Source organism: Saccopteryx leptura, chromosome 1, assembly GCF_036850995.1.
Source record: "Saccopteryx leptura isolate mSacLep1 chromosome 1, mSacLep1_pri_phased_curated, whole genome shotgun sequence".
In the NCBI taxonomy this organism is placed as follows: Eukaryota; Metazoa; Chordata; class Mammalia; order Chiroptera; family Emballonuridae; genus Saccopteryx; species Saccopteryx leptura.
In genome coordinates this window covers 140,617,781-140,636,842 of record NC_089503.1, presented here as the reverse complement: position 1 = coordinate 140,636,842, position 19,062 = coordinate 140,617,781, and the positions used below count along the sequence as shown (strand labels likewise).

The 19,062-nt window shown below is 35.7% G+C and overlaps 1 protein-coding gene across 12 annotated transcripts in view; it reads right to left on the bottom strand.

The window, feature by feature from the left end:
- ERBIN (erbb2 interacting protein) overlaps positions 1-19,062 on the bottom strand; it is a 141,777-nt gene that overhangs the window by 55,016 nt on the left and 67,699 nt on the right. For all 12 annotated transcript variants that reach the window (XM_066376160.1, XM_066376123.1, XM_066376105.1 and 9 more), the window contains 10 exons: positions 16,675-16,753; positions 13,962-14,051; positions 11,886-11,942; positions 8,871-8,934; positions 6,135-6,209; positions 5,385-5,529; positions 4,333-4,405; positions 3,588-3,717; positions 2,763-2,878; positions 1,142-1,211 (listed from right to left, as the gene is read on the bottom strand). In XM_066376160.1, coding sequence (XP_066232257.1) covers positions 1,142-1,211; positions 2,763-2,878; positions 3,588-3,717; positions 4,333-4,405; positions 5,385-5,529; positions 6,135-6,209; positions 8,871-8,934; positions 11,886-11,942; positions 13,962-14,051; positions 16,675-16,753 — 899 coding nt within the window. The remainder of the gene's footprint in view (positions 1-1,141; positions 1,212-2,762; positions 2,879-3,587; positions 3,718-4,332; positions 4,406-5,384; positions 5,530-6,134; positions 6,210-8,870; positions 8,935-11,885; positions 11,943-13,961; positions 14,052-16,674; positions 16,754-19,062) is intronic.

Genomic DNA, 19,062 nt, shown 5'->3' with positions numbered 1-19,062 from the left:
TTGTAGGGCTGGTTGAGTCTAGGTTTGGTGTTGTCTGCCTCCAATTTTCAGTTGTGTTATTTCTAGGTCTTCTTGGGTTGGCATCAGCTATTATTTGTAATCCACCTTTGGATTTGGGCTGCTTTGAAGTCTTGATTTGTTTCTTCTCACTTGTAGTCTTGTTCACTGATCTCAACAGTGGGCTTATTTGAAACTGTATCAAGGAATGCCGTGGGTGTAACCTGAGACTCTGAAGGCCTTATCTGCCAGTTACTCTCTCTGGAGGCAGGGTGCTTTCTCCGCTTCAGTAAGGAGAGGTATATCTCAGATCTCCATGGAGACCCCCTCCTCCCCACTTCTTGTTTTCAGCTGTGTCTTGTTTTGCCGATTGGAGCTGGAGAGATGTCGCTGCTCCGTGCTCCCTACCGGGCTCGGTGTGGCTTCTTCTTTGCTCCTTGGTTTTTGAAAGCTAGTCTTGTAGTCCAGAGTTGGGTTTTTCCTGCTGATTGTTCCTAAATTAATTTGTAATCCAGTTTGGTGGTGGGATCTGGGAGTCTGTGCATCTGCCTCCTCTGCTGCCATCTTCTGGTCACTCTCTGTTCCCCATCTCCTTCTCTCTGCAAAAACTGTACAAACTGGCTTCTACTTCAGCATTCTGCCATCTTGGCTGCTTCTCCTCTCCTCCACGTGGCCTTTCTCTGCTCTCTTGTAAGTTTTCAATGTATGTTTGCCCGACAAAGATAAGCCCAAGCTATAACTCTTAATCTTTTGGAAACACTTCCTTAAGTTGTATGAAAGTACTTAATTAGAAGTAAAATTAAAATAATTATCAAATTTTTACAGATATATGCCATAGAGAATCATTACAAAAACTAGCAAGTTAGGGATATACCGTCTGACTTCCTAATCTAATACACTTTTTTTTCCCTTTTTAACAGATTTTGGGGAAATTAGACAAGTTCAACTGGATTTACCACTTATAAATCTATACCTATTTCACAAAAATTATCTGTACCAAAATATTTTTTAATGTTTTCCTTATATATAGTATGTTATACATATGTTCACCAGTATAACTGCTCTTAAATGATCCTACGTAAATTAGAATACATAATTGCAAAGCTCAATTGGATGCAGTAATTTACAAAATCAGAATGCCCACCTGATTATCTGAGAGCCACATCGCAGTCAATTGCTGTAGCTTTGTAAAGCTAAAGGGCAAATTCTTCAGTCTGTTGGAAAATACACAAATAAAAATTAAACTTTAAAATGTGAAATGTTAAAATGAGAGTTGCTAATGGTCTTCTAAACAATGTTATGTTATTGCACATGAAAATAGGAGAAAAAGTTAATTCAGGGAAAAAAAACAATATATGCCTTTGAATAGGATATAAAATGTTATCTAGTTTTTAAAACATAATTAAAATTGTTCAACTGAATCAATTTGGGCAAAAAATATAGATAATCCAATAACCTAAAAAAATTATCTACAAAGAAAAAAATGCTAACTACCCCTACCTTAATGAAAAGACAAGGACACATTAAGCAATGTCTCATAAAATGTCTTTGGATATTTTACTTGTATCTAGACAGAACAAACTGTTATATGAAGAACTCTTAGTGAGTTTGTTATAAAAACTGGACTGACCTATATTTTATTGTGATCTACACTTTCATACTCAAGAAGACTACTTTAACATGAGTAAAAACTAAAGTAATATAAATACTCATTAGAATGTTAAATGAGAATAGAAGCCTATTTAAAATAGAATGTCTACTTAAACCTTCTGTCTTATTCTTATCTACTCCTTTATACCCATCTTTCCAAGGCAATTTGTTGGAACCTAGGGCTCTAGTTTTAGGGTACAACAAAGGGCCAAAAAAAAATTTAATTAAAAAAATATGTATTATTATTTTTTCCATTGATTTTTGAGAGAGGAAAGGGGAAGAAGGAGAGAGGGAGGGAGGGAGGGAGAGAGAGAAAAAGGGAGGAAGAGAGGGAAGAAGGGAGGGAGACAAAGGAGAGAAGGAAAGAGGGAGGAAGGGAGGGAAGGAGGAAGCTAGTTACAAGAGGCTTTCTAAGTGACAAACAGGGCAGGTGGTATATACAGTGTGGACACACTATATAAACAAATGATTCATGCCTACAGTGAAAGGGAGTGAGATTTCATTACCCTACTCAGAACAGCATGCAATTTAAAACTTATGAATTGTTTATTTCTGGAAATTTTTCCGAGTACTTTCGAGCCACAACTTATTGCAGGTAATTAAACAACAAAAAGGGAAATCATAAATAAGGGGAGGGATTACTATATTCTATCTTTACCTCAGGAAAAAATTATGGACAATCTGTTCTAATTTAAAATATTTTTATAATTTTGCTACCTTAGTGATCTATTTGCTCTACATCTTGGCTATGCTGTCCAAGCTATATGATGGGTACCTAATCACACCTCTGCTCAGAAAAATACAAAGAGCAGATTACATTAAAAGCTGCTTTGTTCAACAGCAATCTAAGGTGAAGATCTGACTTTAGGAATAAAAAAGGTTGCTATGAAAGAGAGAATAAAGGTTGCACAGCTAGTCAACACAAAATGAACCGTGACAACCACAGCATGATTATTAACATCAGTGAAAATTAGATTATTTCAGATAAAAATTCTGTTTAAAAAATAAAAATATATATGAAAAGAACATGCATTAGATTTTCTATCACATGTATTGAAACTTTAATTTTATCCAATCAATGTCTTCTATAAACCAACTAATACATTATTACAAACCTATTGTCACTTAAATTAATGACTTTTAATTTCTGCATATCACCCATTTCTTCTGGAAGTGTCTCAAGTTTATTGGAATGGAGAAACAGCACAGTTATATTTTTCCAGTTGCCAATCTGAAAGAGAAACATGGAACTGCAGGTTAGAAATTTGGTCTACTGCCTAACAGACATAAGTAAAATATAAATATTTTCAAAACTTATGAAAAATGGGCCCTGGCCGGCTGGCTCAGTGGTAGAGCATCGGCCTGGCGTGCAGAAGTCCTGGGTTTGATTCCCAGCCAGGGCACACAGGAGAGGCGCACATCTGCTTCTCCACCCCTCCCCGTCTCCTCCCTCTCTGTCTCTCTCTTGCCCTCCCACAGCGAGGCTCCATTGGAGCAAAGATGGCCCGGGCGCTGGGGATGGCTCCTTGGCCTCTGCCCCAGGCGCTAGAGTGGCTCTGGTCACAACAGAGTGACGCCCTGGAGGGGCAGAGCATCGCCCCTTGGTGGGCAGAGCGTCACCCCCTGGTGGGATCCCGGTCGGGCACATGCGGGAGTCTGTCTGACTGTCTCTCCCCGTTTCCAGCTTCAGAAAATACAAAAAAAAAAAAAAAGAAAAAGAAAAGAAAAATGTTCATTTATAGAAGAAAATTATGTTTTTCCCTTTTCAATTATGTTTTCATGTATAAAAATATCTAGTTATCTCTTGTAAATCAATAAAGCTAATTCTTCAGAAAATAACTTAGTTACATGGTATTTCTGAATGAAAATAAAACCACACTAGGTAGCTATAGTAAATAATTAGAAAAAATTAAATTCAAAAGAAATTTAAAATACAGTACCTCTGGGGGTAGCTGTTGTAAGTAATTATGATCTGCAGCAAAGGTTCTTATATTAGTAAGCTGCCCAATAGATGAAGGCAGAGCTTCAACTTCATTGAAGCTACAATCCAGTTCTTCTATTGACACTAACCTTCAATTAAGAAAGAAAATATACATTTGAAAAACATTTTTTATATATAATCCAAACCTTAAGAACATAGGAACATTTAAACTTGACTTTAATAAGACTAGCAACTCTATTTCCACTAGGATAAACCAATAAAAAATTGGCCTATCTTTATTATAAAGGTATCCAACCCATAATCAATTGCTTATTTAAATGTTTATGGATTCTCCCTTTAGATGCTATTTATGCAATTACCCGAAAATATATATGGCATGCTGTACTGAAAGTAAAGTCTCCTAGTTCTATATATATATTTAGTGAAGGAGAAAGGGACATACAGGGACAGACAGGAATGGAAAGAGATGATAAGCATCAACTTAATAGGTAAGGCTCTTTGGTTGTTCAGATTGCTTTTCATATGTGCCTTGAACAGGGGGCTCCAGCTGAGCCAGTGACCTTTGGTCTCAAGCCAGCAACCATGGGGTCATGTCTATGATCCCACGCTCAAGTTGGGACCCCGTGCTCAAGCCAGTGACCTGAGAGTTTAGAACCTGGGTCCTCAGCGTCTCAGGTCAACACTCTATCCACTGTGCCACTGCCTGCTCAGGCATTAGTTCTATTAATTCACAAAAGTCTTACCCTCCTATAGAGTCTGGTAGATACATTAATTGATTTTCATCTATCTTAAGAGTTGTTACATTCTTCAATGAACCTATTGAGGGAAGAAATAATACAGTTTTCCAGCATGAACTACAAGCAAGTCAACCAACAGTCAACATGGACACATTTGACATTAATCATAAAGTACTTTCTTAATAAACTTGCAGATACCACACCAACCCCATCACTCTCTACTCCCTTAACCTATATTTTTCATTTTCACATACATATCACCTCTTAACATTAGTGTATATTTATCTATTTAATCCCCGTAAATGTCACAAAAGTAGGGAGTTTTTGTCTGCTTTGTTTACTGTTATAATCTTCTTCCTTAAAACAATTTCATGAAACAGTGAAAACATGTAATACAAATGTGTGGTATTACTGGGTTAAAGAAATGGTAGTATAAAGGTAGTTTTCATAGGTGTGTAACAAAACTATTCTGTGTATTCTATGTATATTAAATATTAAAACAATAAAATGGAGCTTAATTTAAAAGTTAACGTGCTGAATAAATTATAGTAGAATCTGCAAAATGTAACCTGAGCTAAAACAACAATTTAGTTCAATTAAAAATATGTAAAGATACTTTTTGGTTTTTATATTTAAACGTCCTGAAGACGCCAATATTTAACTTTATGGTTAATTAAAATAATTCAATTTCCTTGATTATCAGACAAGCAACTAGACAAATAAATACAGACTCTTAAAGAATTTACTAAACTCCTCTTTCTTGTCTGTGAGTCTATAATGAAGGAGGACTGAAAAAAGTTCAAATCAAGAATTAAACAGAGTTTGGATCAATAAACCTCTTTTAAAAAATATTTATTACAGTGATAAAATGATATTACCTTAAATAAGAACACATTAACATCAACAAAGGAGTAATTGTATAACTTATCAAATCAGGAAAAAATTCAAGATCTGTGTACAGTTTTACTATCTCAACAAATCAAGCAACAGCAAAAACTTAATTTCTCAGATTTTACATTAGTAAAAATTAATTGCATGAATTAGAAAGAGATACAAACCAATAGTCTCAGGCAGTTGTTGAAGTGAATTGCTTGATAATATGAGGTCTTGAAGGTTTTCACATGCTGAAATTCCCTCTTCAACCATTTCAATATTATTTTTAGAAACATCCAAATATGTGAGCTGTTTCAAACTACCCATAAACTATAAATAAAGAAAAGAAAGTCTAATGACTCTATCAACAGTAATTTCTAAAACATTCAGGTAATAGACATAATGCCAAGGTATAACTTATAATTTAAAAATACCATTAATAATGTATTCAGTCATAAAGCTAAGACCTCCTACTAATTTTGGTCCAGCAAAATGACAGTGGACATATACTTTTCTCTGGGAACTCAATTGTCCATCACTGGCTAGGGAGTTGGCACATATAGGGATTCTTACACTTTAGGTGTAGGAATCAATACAATGGAATGGCAAGACAGAAATCACATGAAAAACCACATGAAAAACATACTACTTTAACAATTCCATGGGCAAACTGAATTAGGTTATAAAGTCAACAGCAACCTCTGGAAAGAACATACTCTGTGGTATTAAAAAGAAACTATTTTACAAGGTTTATTATAAAAATTTTCTGATTTTAATCAAGCATATGTTGATAGTAAAAAATAATAATTTGTTTATAACTATTTCATACTATTAAGAACTAAATAATCACTATTTTTTCACTAAGTAAAAGTAATTTGAAATCATACAGTTCATAAAATTGCAAAATAAAGCCATTTAAAATTTGATATACATACCCCTGGAATAAAAGTCAGTCTATTACCATCCATCCAAAATTCTTTCAATCCACTTAGTTGCTCAAGTACTTCAGGCTGTTTGTATTAGGAGGAAGAAGGGGAATCTAATTATTTACTTGAATGTCTTTACTGGGCAAAGAGCCCCTGGAAATTTCTAAAGGTAACTTTTAGTTTAAAACAAAAGAAAAATAAAGTGGAAAAAATAAAAGCAGAACTAAGTCAAGCCTATCCATTACATTATGGTTATATTATTAGTAAAGAAGATAGACATTTCCTAACAGTAGAGTATATAAAATTTATTTACACTTTTGGTTACATAATAGGTGCAAGTATTTATACAATTAATTAAAAAATTAAAATAAGGGCCACTGCTTTCAAAAGTACAATAAAAAGATACTCTCAATCATTACCTGTAAAAAGATGAAGGCTTTTAAGAAAAATAAGGAAGAAGAAAAAGAAAAAGCAACATACATCTTAAATGTCCAATAGTAAGGGAAAGGGAAGTAAACCAAGGCATAAGCACACGAGAAGCATATTCTGTTACTTTAAACTCCTAGGAATTAGACAGTGGAATATTGTTTATAATATGATGTTGAGGACCAAAAAATTGAAGAGTTGCAGGGGATCTTGGCATTTAGGCAAAACTTGATCTTGGGCATTCACCCTTGGAAGTTCTTCTGAATTCATCCTTCAAAGATATTTATATCACCCCACAAACCTGTGTCCAATCAATGGCATTGTGATGGCATACAGTGCCAATGTATATAATCACCATAATAACATAATATATAAAAGGCACATCATTCAGATTTACTTTTTATAGGTAAGAATTCTATGTGAAACATGGTAAAAGAAATTTCCTTTTGTGCTTTACCTGTTAAAATTCTACGTTTTTAATAATGTATAATGTTGGATGACTAAAATGGTACAAAAATTAATGATTTTGAATGCTGCCGATTCATAAAATTAACAATTATGAATTTTCAAACAGTTAATATGAAAATAAATACATGTAAAACAAATACTAAGAGAGTACAATAGCTAGATAATTTAAAAAGTATAGAGGCCCTGGCTGGTTGGCTCAGTGGTAGAGCGTCGGCCTGGCGTGCAGAAGTCCCGGGTTCAACTCCCAGCCAGGGCACACAGGAGAAGCGCCCATCTGCTTCTCCACCCCTCCCCCTCTCCTTCCTCTCTGTCTCTCTTTTCCCCTCCCGCAGCCAGGGCTCCACTGGAGCAAAGTTGGCCCGGGTGCTAGGGATGGCTCTATGGCCTCTGCCTCAGGCACTAGAATGGCTCTGGTTGCAACGGAGTGACGCCCCAGATGGGCAGAGCATCGCCCCCTGGTGGGCATGCCGGGTGGATCCCGGTCGGGCACATGAGGGAGTCTGACTGCCTCCCCCGTTTCCAAATTCAGAAAAAAAATAAAATAAAATAAAAAATAAAAGGTATAGAAAATATATTTTTTCACAAGCAGTAAAACCTTCCACAATACACAATAAAACCAATCATAAACCATCTTTAATTAAAATATAATAAATAATATGAAAAAGTATTTTATAAAAAATATGAGGTACTCAAAACCACCATAATTCTTCATTGACTTCAGCTGAGAAGCCGACTGTACTTAGTGAGCAAACATAACAATACAGTATCAACAGGGAGATCACGCAGCTGACAGTGTTGAAAAAGCCTTGTTCTCAAGATTATCATTTGAAATCTACCACAATTAAAAAAATAGACAATATTAAAATTTTGATGATATTCATATGAATAAATCTTCTTCAAAAAATATATATCTAGCTTATTTTCTGAATTCATAGAGTAATAACTAAAGCCAAAAACCTGCTTAGATACTCCTTTTTTTCATCTTCTTTTCCAAGTGAGAGGAAGAGAGATGTGAGACAGACCCTCACATGTGCCTCAACCAGGATCCACCCAACAACCACCTGGCAACTCCCACATAAGGCCATGCTCACAACCAAGCTATTTTTAGCACCTAAGGCGAGGCTCCAAGGAGCCATCCTCAGCACCCAGGGCCAATAAACTCGAACCAACTGAGCCATGACTAAAGTAGGGAAATAGAATAAAAAGAAAGAGAGAGAGAATGGGGAGAGGGGGATGGAGAAGCAGATAGTCACTTCTCCTGTGTGCCCTGACCAGGAATCAAACCTGGGACTTCCACATGCCGGGTTGATGCTCTGCCACTGAGCCAACCAGCCAGGGCCTCCTTTCTTTTATCATTCAGCATCATAGTACACTTTGCATACAAAGCAAAAGCAGAATCCAGAGCTCTCACTACCAACTCAAAAATAATAGCTGTTTCACTTAATATTTTCCCTTTAGCTATTATTATAGAGAGGTGTTTTATCACTGAATAAATTCGTAATACCCCTGGGAGTTATTTTTGACCTGAAGTAGTACTTTTCTGATGCATTCTAGTCTGATGAAATTTTTATTTTTCCTTTATAATCTCTCAAACTTTTTACTCCCTATGCCTAAAAATTTTTGGTTACCCTTTCCCATGGGTTTCACATTAATTTTATATTTTACCCTCACTTCTGTTAGATGTTTTTATCTGGTAAATTTCCTGTTAAGAACTTTCATATCTTCTCTCTAAAAAATGTGTGTATATCTTTAGCCAGTTTTATACTTAAAAATGTAGAGAATATATTAATTTTCACATTTTGTTTTTGATGAAATATAAGATTATGAATAGTGAGATTGGTGAGAACTTACCACTTCTGTGAATTCATTACTTCCCAAATCCAATCTTTCCAGCTGGGTCAGTCTATTCATGGTTCTGTGCACAATGGGTTAATAAAGAATTAAGTACACAAAAATATCAATTACATAAGAGCTTTCAAATTAATAGTGTAAAACATTCTTATGTAATGTCTAAAAATGTATAGACTTTAATATGTTAAAAAAATAAAAATAATTCTCTAAGAAAATAAGTCATTATATAGTTTTATGCCTTGCTTAATAACAGGCGTTCTGAAATATGCATTTTTAGGCGATTGTTGTTGTGTGAACATCATAAAGTATTCTTATACAAACCTACACATGCAGATTATTTAGTAGAGCCTACTGCTCCTAGGATATACAGCCTGTGGAGCAGGTTACTGCACTGAATACTGTAGGTAACTGTAGCACAATGGTATCTGTATATCTAAACATAGAAAAGTTACTGTATAAGAAGCAATATATGTATGTGCATGTGTAATTCCATCATCTCTGGAAATTAAACCTATTGGAAACAGTATGTAAAATAAAACCCGTTTAACTGTTTCTCTGGCTTTTTAGTGGAAAAAAAATATAAAACACATATCATAACTGCAATGTCACTAGGTTATGGACTTAACTTTAGAGAAAGCTAATTCCCCCTAAACCTTCCATCTTAAATATGCCATGCTATCAATGCTAATTTAATTCATCTCACAAAACCAATTCTTCTCAAAGCTGATTTAACTTAGATTTATGAGTGTCTGTTCTCAGGTACTGTAATTCTACTTCCCTTACTCATATCTGTCTTTGTCCAGAAAACCTTTAAGTCAGTTCTAGTTTGCTTCATAACAAAGCAAAAGGTGTTAGCAGGATCTTTCTGAAGAAAGATTAGATGTTACAATATTTAACTCCTATGTCCACAATGCTGTATCAGGTGAGCATTCCATAAAATTAAAGAGGTCTGGGAGGAGTGGGTAAGAAAAAAAGAAAACACAGTCTTATTTTTTTAAATTCAACATTCTTATAATAACAAGATAACAAAATTCATTTGTAGCAATTAAACACTATATCAACAAGAGGCAGTTATAAAAGGGTACAAAAAAGAAAAGCAGTGCATTAGAAAGTTTCAATTACAAATGACATCCTTAGAACATTGTTTTAAATCTAATTTAGGAAATTGTGAATCACACAATGCAATATGCAATGAAAAAGAAATACAGTGGTAAAGTTCTAAAAGCATTTCTATCTTAACTTGTTGCAGCTAAAAGTGGCAACTTTGGTCCTATTCCTACCCTCGAAAATCTACTTAAGACACAAAATTTCGTTTTAATTTCATTTTCAAACCTTTTCACTTTAGATTAAGCTCCCCACTTTAAGGAGAAAGCAGAAACAACATTCCTCAAATTTCCTCCTGTTTACGTCTAAAGTTCTTTAGTATTTAACTCATTTTTATATTCTCTTCTCCTGTCTCAGAGGAAAAATACACATTCTCTGTTTTCTTGGTACTGTGCTCTCTGGTATTAAGATGGTATTAAATTTCACTTAACTACGTATCTAAAACAGCTTTCCCACTGCTCTTATCTTGGATCACAAAAAGGTTCACTCACATAGCTAGAATGCACACGACTTTATAGACTGTGAAGCCTCTACAGTTTTAACTATAAGTCTTAAAAATAAAGTAGGAAAGAATTAAATTTGCAAATTTGAAGTTAAGGAGTTAAAATAAGTGAACTCCTTATGATCAGATAGATCATATTAATTCTAGGCTATACAATTCACATTTTGATTAGTCAAACCTCTTAAAACACAGTCAGGTTTTGAGTTAAGGAGTCATCAATGCCAATACCAAACATGTAAAATATTTAAGCTTTCTTAAATTTTAATATGGATAATTCCCCCTAATTTATTCTCACAACTATCACTATAAACTCTAATCATTTCTGCACTGAACAATTACTCAGCTAATACACAATGTCTTTTGGAAATCAAAACTGTATATGCTCTTTGCCATCAAAAATTTCAGTCATGGAGGGAAAGGGAAGAGATACAAGTGTGTGTGCACGGTGTATAGCTGGTCAGGTAAGAAGGGAGTGAACTGAATAAAAAAATTGGACTAGTGTAGTAGATGTCATAACAGATATAAACAAGATGCCATAGAAATTGAGTAACAGAACAACTAACTCTTGCAGAACTGGAGACACTTCCCTGAAGAGGTGATAGTTAACTCTTAACAAACAAATCATAACAGGAGTCAGCAAATTTTTCTGTAAAGGGCCAGATAGTAAATATATATATTTTAGTTTTGGCATATACTTTCTGTCACAACTAGTCCACTCTACCACTGTAAAGCAGAAGCAGTCATAGACAGTATATAAATTAATATGGTTTCAATGAAACTTAATTTACAAAAAAAGGCAGTGGGCCAGAATTAATTACAGACTATAGTCTGCCAATGCCTGAACTGTAAAAATGTAGCAATGAATTCAGGGTATTTTCAGATATTTCTTCAATAAAAGAACACAGACTACACAGTATATTTTGAGTTTGTAGACTATCTTATTTGCTCTTGGACTGACACCTCTACTTGACGTTAGCTACCAGTAGGGGGCCCTCCACTCTGTTTCTAATTTACAACAGACTACAAAACCAGACAAACTCTCAGAGTTATTAAGACTTCACACGAGGACCCCTTTGGACCTGTCTAATGAATACTTTGTCAGATTTCTAGTATATAAACTGGGGCCTTTACTTGGGACTCAAGTGGATTTTATATATTTATTATTTTGACATTTGTCACAAAAGACTGAGTTCCTGAGACTGTGAAATCACTATTAAATACCAAAGATGCACAGATTTTTATATTGAACACCACTAATTTAAATATGATGACCACAAATATCAGCCTTTCAAAATAATTTGTACTATTTCAAATAGTAAAAAGTTAACATTTCTCAAAAAAAAGTTAGCATTTCTCTAAAGATTTAAGAATTCTAAACTACATTTTCAAAGCACAGCACCTCTACTTACTTTGGCAACATTTTCAACTGGTTTTCTCTAAGTTCTAATATCTGGAGTTTAGTTAATCTGCAAAACAAGAAAAACAAATCAAGCATCTATGACAAAGAATTCAATTATGTTAATGTCATACTCTAAAGTTAAAAGCTGTCAATATTTATTGTAATTACAATGTGTAGAATATTTTATTAAAAATTACACAGGAGTACAAAGTAATATTAAGAAGAAGAGACTATCTCTGCTTTTCAGAATTGTTGGGGTGCGGGGAGAGAAGAACACTTCCAGACACATTCAAAGCAAAAAATGACTGTCTTTAAAATAACAAACAAACGCAGAGCACTTTAAACCTGCGATAATACCTACCAAAATTATTAGCTATTTAAGAATAATCCTTCACCTCTAGAGTTCAGCTCTGAGAGGAAATCATGAGAGAACACAAGGAGACATGGAAAAGGAGAAATCCTCTGGCACTTCAGTGATGTACTTTCCAATAAATTTAGAGAAAAAATGAGCAGATTAAGTGGTACAGAGATGCTAATTAATACTACAAGAGCAATGATGTTATAATATATATCAAATTATCAAATCAACAATGTTGTATATCTTTAACTTACACAATGTTATGTGTATATACAGTTCAGTAAAAACAAAAATTGGTTCAAATGCCAGATACAAAACAGGAATCCCATTAGTATATAAGCTTTACATGTGTATGTATATGAATGTATACATATACAAATATGTATATAGATATATAAATATTCAAAGCATGACAATGTAGTTCTCACAAATAGTCACTGGGTTGCAACAATGCCCAGAATTCTTTTCTTCTTTACTGAAATATAATTGACATTATACTAGTTTCAGGTGTACAGTATGATGATTCAATACTTATATATACTGCAAAATGGTCACCACAGTCTAGTTAATATCCATCATCACACATAGTCACAAATTTTCTTTCTTTTGATGAGAACTTTTAAGATCTATTCTCTTCACAATTTTCAAATATGCAATACATTAAATATAGTTATCATGCTGTACTTTACATCCTGTGACTTATTTTATAACTGGAAGGTTGTGCTTTTTTATCAGCTCCACCCATTTTAACTCCCCACTCCTATGCACACCCCACACATACCCACAACGGCCACCAATCAATCTGTTCTTTGTATTTATGAGCTTGGGATTTTGGGGTTTTTTTTGTTGTTGTTTGTTAGTTTTTAAAGATTCCACATATAAGTGAAATCATATACTATTTGTCTTTATTTTTAGACAAAAAGATGACTATAAAATTAACATGCAGGTGGATAGCAGCTTCTCTAGCAATTAATTTTAAAACTATAATATTTGATACCTATATTCATTCATTTATTGATCCATCTTTTCATTTAAAAAATTACTCAGAAAACTTTAATAAGAAGAGAAACATTCAGATACTAGGGGGAGGGAAGAGCAATGTTATAGAATCCAGAAACACATTTTCCTTTTACTTCATTTTTTTTAAAACTTACTAAGATAACATGGTTCACAAAACCATACAGGTTTCAAGTGTACAAGTCAATATAACACCATCTACACACTGCAGCATCAGCACCTCTGCCTCATGCAGTCTCTTTCTGTCCCTACTCCCCTCCCTACCTTTGCTCTTCTCTCCCTTTCCTTCTGTCTATTGCCACCTTGTTGTCTGTATCTATGTGTTATGTTTCTTTTCTCTAAAATTTTTATTCTAGTGGAGAAGGTAGATAATTAGATCGTTTTCAAATGCAAAGCTAAGAATAAAGCATTACTTACTTCAAATATACAGAAATTACCCCTATTTAAACTCTATTTTTTGCATACTTTAAAAACCAATCAAGTCCTATATTATATTTTCCTTTTAAATTTACACTACTTATTGTTTACATAGAAAAATAAATTCAAAGTCAAAATAAGTTCTGAAGAAACTATAAAAACCACAATGCTTGGAAATAATTACAAAAGAAGAGCCTATGAAACTGTAGTTAATAGTATTAATAAAGCAACTTTCCGTTTTATAAATTTTATAGGAGCTAACAAGAAAATATTTTAAAGGAAACTATAATTTACCTGCCAAAATTAGCTGGTAAGAACTCAAGAAAAGCATCATTCAGATATAACTGGGTTAGGTTTAACAGCTGAGAAAATCCATCAGGAAGCCTATATAAAATATACCAGAATTTAAATTCACATACACAATTTCAGTCTCTTATTAAAATCTAAGCATCTGTTTAACCCAAACATGCTACAAATAATAGTCACCTCTTTACTGTTATGAGTATCCTCAAATTGAAATTTGCCTTTTATAATAACTTACCTGTTCTACTATTTATATCTTTATCTCTTCGTAAAAAACTAATAAGGCAATGTGTGTCTAAGGATAAAATCTGCCCAAATTGCCAACTATGAATGGGTCACAATACACAGAAATGTATTTAGGATATAACCTATGACATTTACAGGCACTTTTTTTTTTTTAGAGACAGAGTCAGAGAGAGGGACAGACAGGGACAGGCAGGCAGGAAGGGAGAGAGATGAGAAGCATCAATTCTTCGTTGCAGCACCTTAGTTGTTCACTGATTGCTTTCCCATATGTGCCTTGACGAGGGCAAGGGGCGGGGGCTACAGCAAAGTGAGTGACCCCTTGCTCAAGCCAGCGACCTTGGACTTGGGCTTCAAGTCAGCCACCTTTGAGCTCAAGCCAGCAAACATGAGGTCATGGGGTCATGTCTATGATGCCTCGATCAAGCTAGTGACCTCACCAGCAACCTTGGGGTTTCAAAACTGGGTCTTCTGCATCCCAGTCCCACGTTCTATCCCCTGTGTCACTGCCTGGTCAGGCTACAGGCACTCTTAAAATTCTCCTTAGCTAACACTGATCCAAAGAACTAGATAAGGAATTTTAAACCTTGATAGTATTGACTTTTGGAGCTGGATAATCCTTTGTTGCTTTCTTCTGTATTGTTGGATGCTTAGTGGCAACCCTGGCCTCTACCCTCTAGAAGCCAGTGCAGAGTCACTGCCCACAACTACAGACTGTGAAAACCAAAATGTTTCCAGAATTTACCAAATAAACCTTAAAGGCAAAATCATTCCCATTGAGAACAACTGGTTTAGATTACTTTCAGTTTCAACATCCAGCCCATAAATAAATAAAAATTGTAAAACTTTATAAGCCCGAGAGAAATAATATAAAAAGTTAATGACATTTGAAGGCCATATAAGAGCCTGTATGATTTGACATTAGGTAATGGGCACACAATCAACAGTTCAAACGCTATAGAAATATTTTCCTGAAACCTATGTACTTTTATTGGTCAATGTCACCCCAATAAATTTAATTTCTAAAAGAAAAAGAAGAAAAAAGGGGGGGAAAAAGAACCAATATGACCCTGGATGGATAGCTCAGTTGGTTAGTGTCATCTGAATATGCCAAGTTTGCAGGTTCGATCCTCAGTCCAGGCATATACAAGAATCAACCAATGAATGCATAAATAAGTGAAACAACAAATAGAAGTCTCTCTCTTTTTCCTCTCTCTCCCTTCCTCTATAAAATCAATAAATACATTTTTAATTAAAAAAAAAGAATCTACATATATAGTTTTACTTTTATTCCCTCTGACTTACAAAAGAAATTACAGGTCTAGAACTTGATGCTAGAGCAATATTTTCAAATGAAGATAAAACATATTACATGTTTGTCCTGGACTTTATCAAGTATAAAACTTTTTTTTTTTTTTTTTACAGAGACAGAGAGAAAGTCAGGGAGAAGGATAGACAGGGATAGACAGACAGGAACGGAGAGAAATGAGAAGCATCAATCACTAGTTTTTCATTGCGACACCTTAGTTGTTCATTGATTGCTTTCTCATATGTGCCTTGATCGCGGGCCTTCAGCAGACCAAGTAACCCTTTGCTCAAGCCAGCGACCTTGGGTCCAAGCTGGTGAGCTTTGCTCAAATCAGATGAGCCCGCGCTCAAGCTGGCGACCTCAGGGTCTCAAACCTGGGTCCTCGGCATCCAGTCTGACGCTCTATGCTACCACCTGGTCAGGCTAAAACTTTCTTGCAGTAAGGCACATCAAGTCTTTGATTCATCTCCTTTCTCCCCTACATCACATTCCTCCATATCCCCACAGAAAGTGAAGAAATGTTATGTTCAGAAAAATTCATTAAATACAGTATTATAATATGTGAAAGCTGGTTTCAACTTTTAACTAACTAACCTATGTTTCACTCTATCTTTTACTTCATCATTCCATTTTTGAAAAATTTAACTGCTTTATCACTGGAAAAGTGTTCTTTTTATAGCCAATTACCATCAAGAAAGAACAAAGATGACTTATAGTATATGGTATAACCAATCACAGGGTTTTTTCCTTTTTCTTTTGTCATTGTTTCTCCTTATTTTGACCTTTTAGCTTACTATTTTCAAAAGTCTGAGTGTGCCTCACAATGGATTTGCAGGTGAACACATTCTTATATTATGCCAGTAACAATGAGCAAGAAGACCTGGATTCTAGTCTTATTTCTGACAGTAACTATCTGTGAAACCTGGAGTAAAACACTTGCATAATCTATTTGGATGTCAAATTTATCTTTGCAAAATATGGGGTTAGAAAGATTAAGAGATTTCATTTTAATCTAAAACAAATTTTATTTAGATTTAAGATTAATACTAATGATTCATTAAAATATAGAAAGTATAACTGTAGTATTCTACAACTATTCATATTTTCATAGGTTACTCACAAAAGTAACTTACAATTCAACAGAGAACTTACTTGGAAATAGGATTTACACTGGCTTCCACAATTGTTAAAACTTTACAATTTTTTATATTCTCTGGAAACTCCTGTATTCCTAAAAAAATAAATAAAGAATGATTAACTTAAAAATCAATTATATAGGGCAGAATAATAACAATAGTAATAATTAATGTACATTTTGCAGATTGGAAATTTATCAACTTAGCATCTAGATAAATTGTCAACCAAACAACTACTTCCATAACAAGTTCTCTTTTTTCTTACATCTTTTGTTCATTTGCTTCTTTTTTTTTTTTTTTTTTTTTTTTTTTTTTTTTTTTGTATTTTTCAGAAGCTGGAAACGGGGAGAGACAGTCAGACAGACTCCCGCATGCGCCCGACCGGGATTCACCCGGCACGCCCACCAGGGGCGATGCTCTGCCCCTCCAGGGGGTCGCTCTGTTGCAACCAGAGCCACTCTAGCGCCTGGGGCAGAGGCCAAGGAGCCATCCCCAGCGCCCGGGGCCATCTTTGCTCCAATGGAGCCTCGGCTGCGGGAGGGGAAGAGAGAGACAGAGAGGAAGGAGAGGGGGAGGGTGGAGAAGCAGATGGGCGCCTCTCCTGTATGCCCTGGCCGGGACTCGAACCTGAGACCCCTGCACGCCAGGCCGATGCTCTACCACTGAGCCAACCGGCCAGGGCTCATTTGCTTCTTTATAACTGCTAATTATCCTAATTAGTTTTGTTTCTCTCCTTCTCTTGGCTCTTCTGAAAATTAGTGCGTTCTCTGTGTGATAAGGGACACACAGCAATAATTGTACCCTAAGTAAGTAGTTCTGAAATACTCATCAGTTTTCTGCTTTTATAAATGGCTAGCAATATATATGTATATATTTACTATGACTTCAATTCCAACCATATATGGTCTATGGTCCAAATCTGTATCTCCAGTTCCCTCCCCTTTCCTTAACTTCAAATAAAAATTTTAATTTCTTTATTTTTAAGTGAGAGGAGGGGAGATAGACAGATTTCCACATATGCTCCAACCAGGATCCACCTGGCAACCCCTATCTTGGGCCAATGCTCAGACCAACTGAGCTATCATCAGGGCTCAGGGCTGATGACTGAACCAATTAAGCCACTGGCTGTGAAAAGGGAAGAGAAAAAGAAGGGGGAGAGGGCAGGTGGTCGCTTCTCATGTGTGGCCTGACTGGGAATCAAACCCAGGAGGTCTGCACACACAGCCGACGCTCTATCCACTGAGCAAACCAGCAAGGGCCCCAAATGAAAATTTTCAAATGCCCTTTAGGTACTGTTTAGGTAACTCAAACAAAACATGTACCAAGTTGAAATTACCAATCCTTTATTATTCAGTAAGTATGTACCAACTACACAGAGTGTCTGACACTATGCCATGGACTGTGGATACTAAGACATGGTTACTTTTCTTTCCTTTTTTTTTTTTTTGTATTTTTCTGAAGTTAGAAGTGGAAAGGCAGTCAGACAGACTCCCACATGCGCCTGACTGAGATCTACCCGGCATGCCCATCAGGGGGAGATGCTCTGCCCATCTGGGGCGTTGCTCCGTTGCAGCTGGAGCCATTCTAGCACCTGAGGCGGAGGCCATGGAGCCATGGCCCAGGCCAACTTTACTCTAATGGAGCCTTGGATGCAGGAGGGGAAGAGAGAGATAGAGAGAAAGGAGAGGGGGAAGGGTAGAAAAGCAGATGGGGACTTCTCCTGTGTGCCCTGACCAAGATTTGAACCCGGGACTTCCACACGCTGGACCAATGCTCTACCGTTGAACCAACTGGCCAGGGCTGGTTACTTTTCTTGAAAGATAAAAGGTACAACCTGACTGGTGGTGGTGCAGTGAACAGAGCGTCAATCAGGGATGCTGACGTCCCGGGTTTAAAACCCAGAGGATGCCAGCTTTGGCACGGGATCACTGACATAATCCCAAAGTAAATGGCTTGACTTGAGACTTGCTCTCCTGTGCCTCCCCTGCACCTCAACTAGGCACATATGAGAACCAATCAATGAACAACTAAAGTGAAGCAACTATGAGTTGATGCTTCTCACCTTTCTCCTCCCTCTCTCTCCCTTCCTGTCAAAAAAAAAAAAAAGATAAAATATAGCAATGATTACACATATTTTAATTCTATTGGTTTCCTTTCTTCCTCAGTAGTGTTCTTTCTGAGTATCTTTTATACCTTTCTTCTCGTTGTCCAGCTTTTAATGTTGGGGTGCCACCAGGGCTCATTCTTTGGGCCTCTTTTCTTTCACACTCATGCTCTTGATGGCTGTATCTCATCTCAGGCTTTCCATACCATCTATGTGCTGGCAACTCCCAAATCATCTAGTACAGTTCTTTCTTGACTGAACTCCACACCCAGATGAAAAACTGGATATCTTATCTCAAAG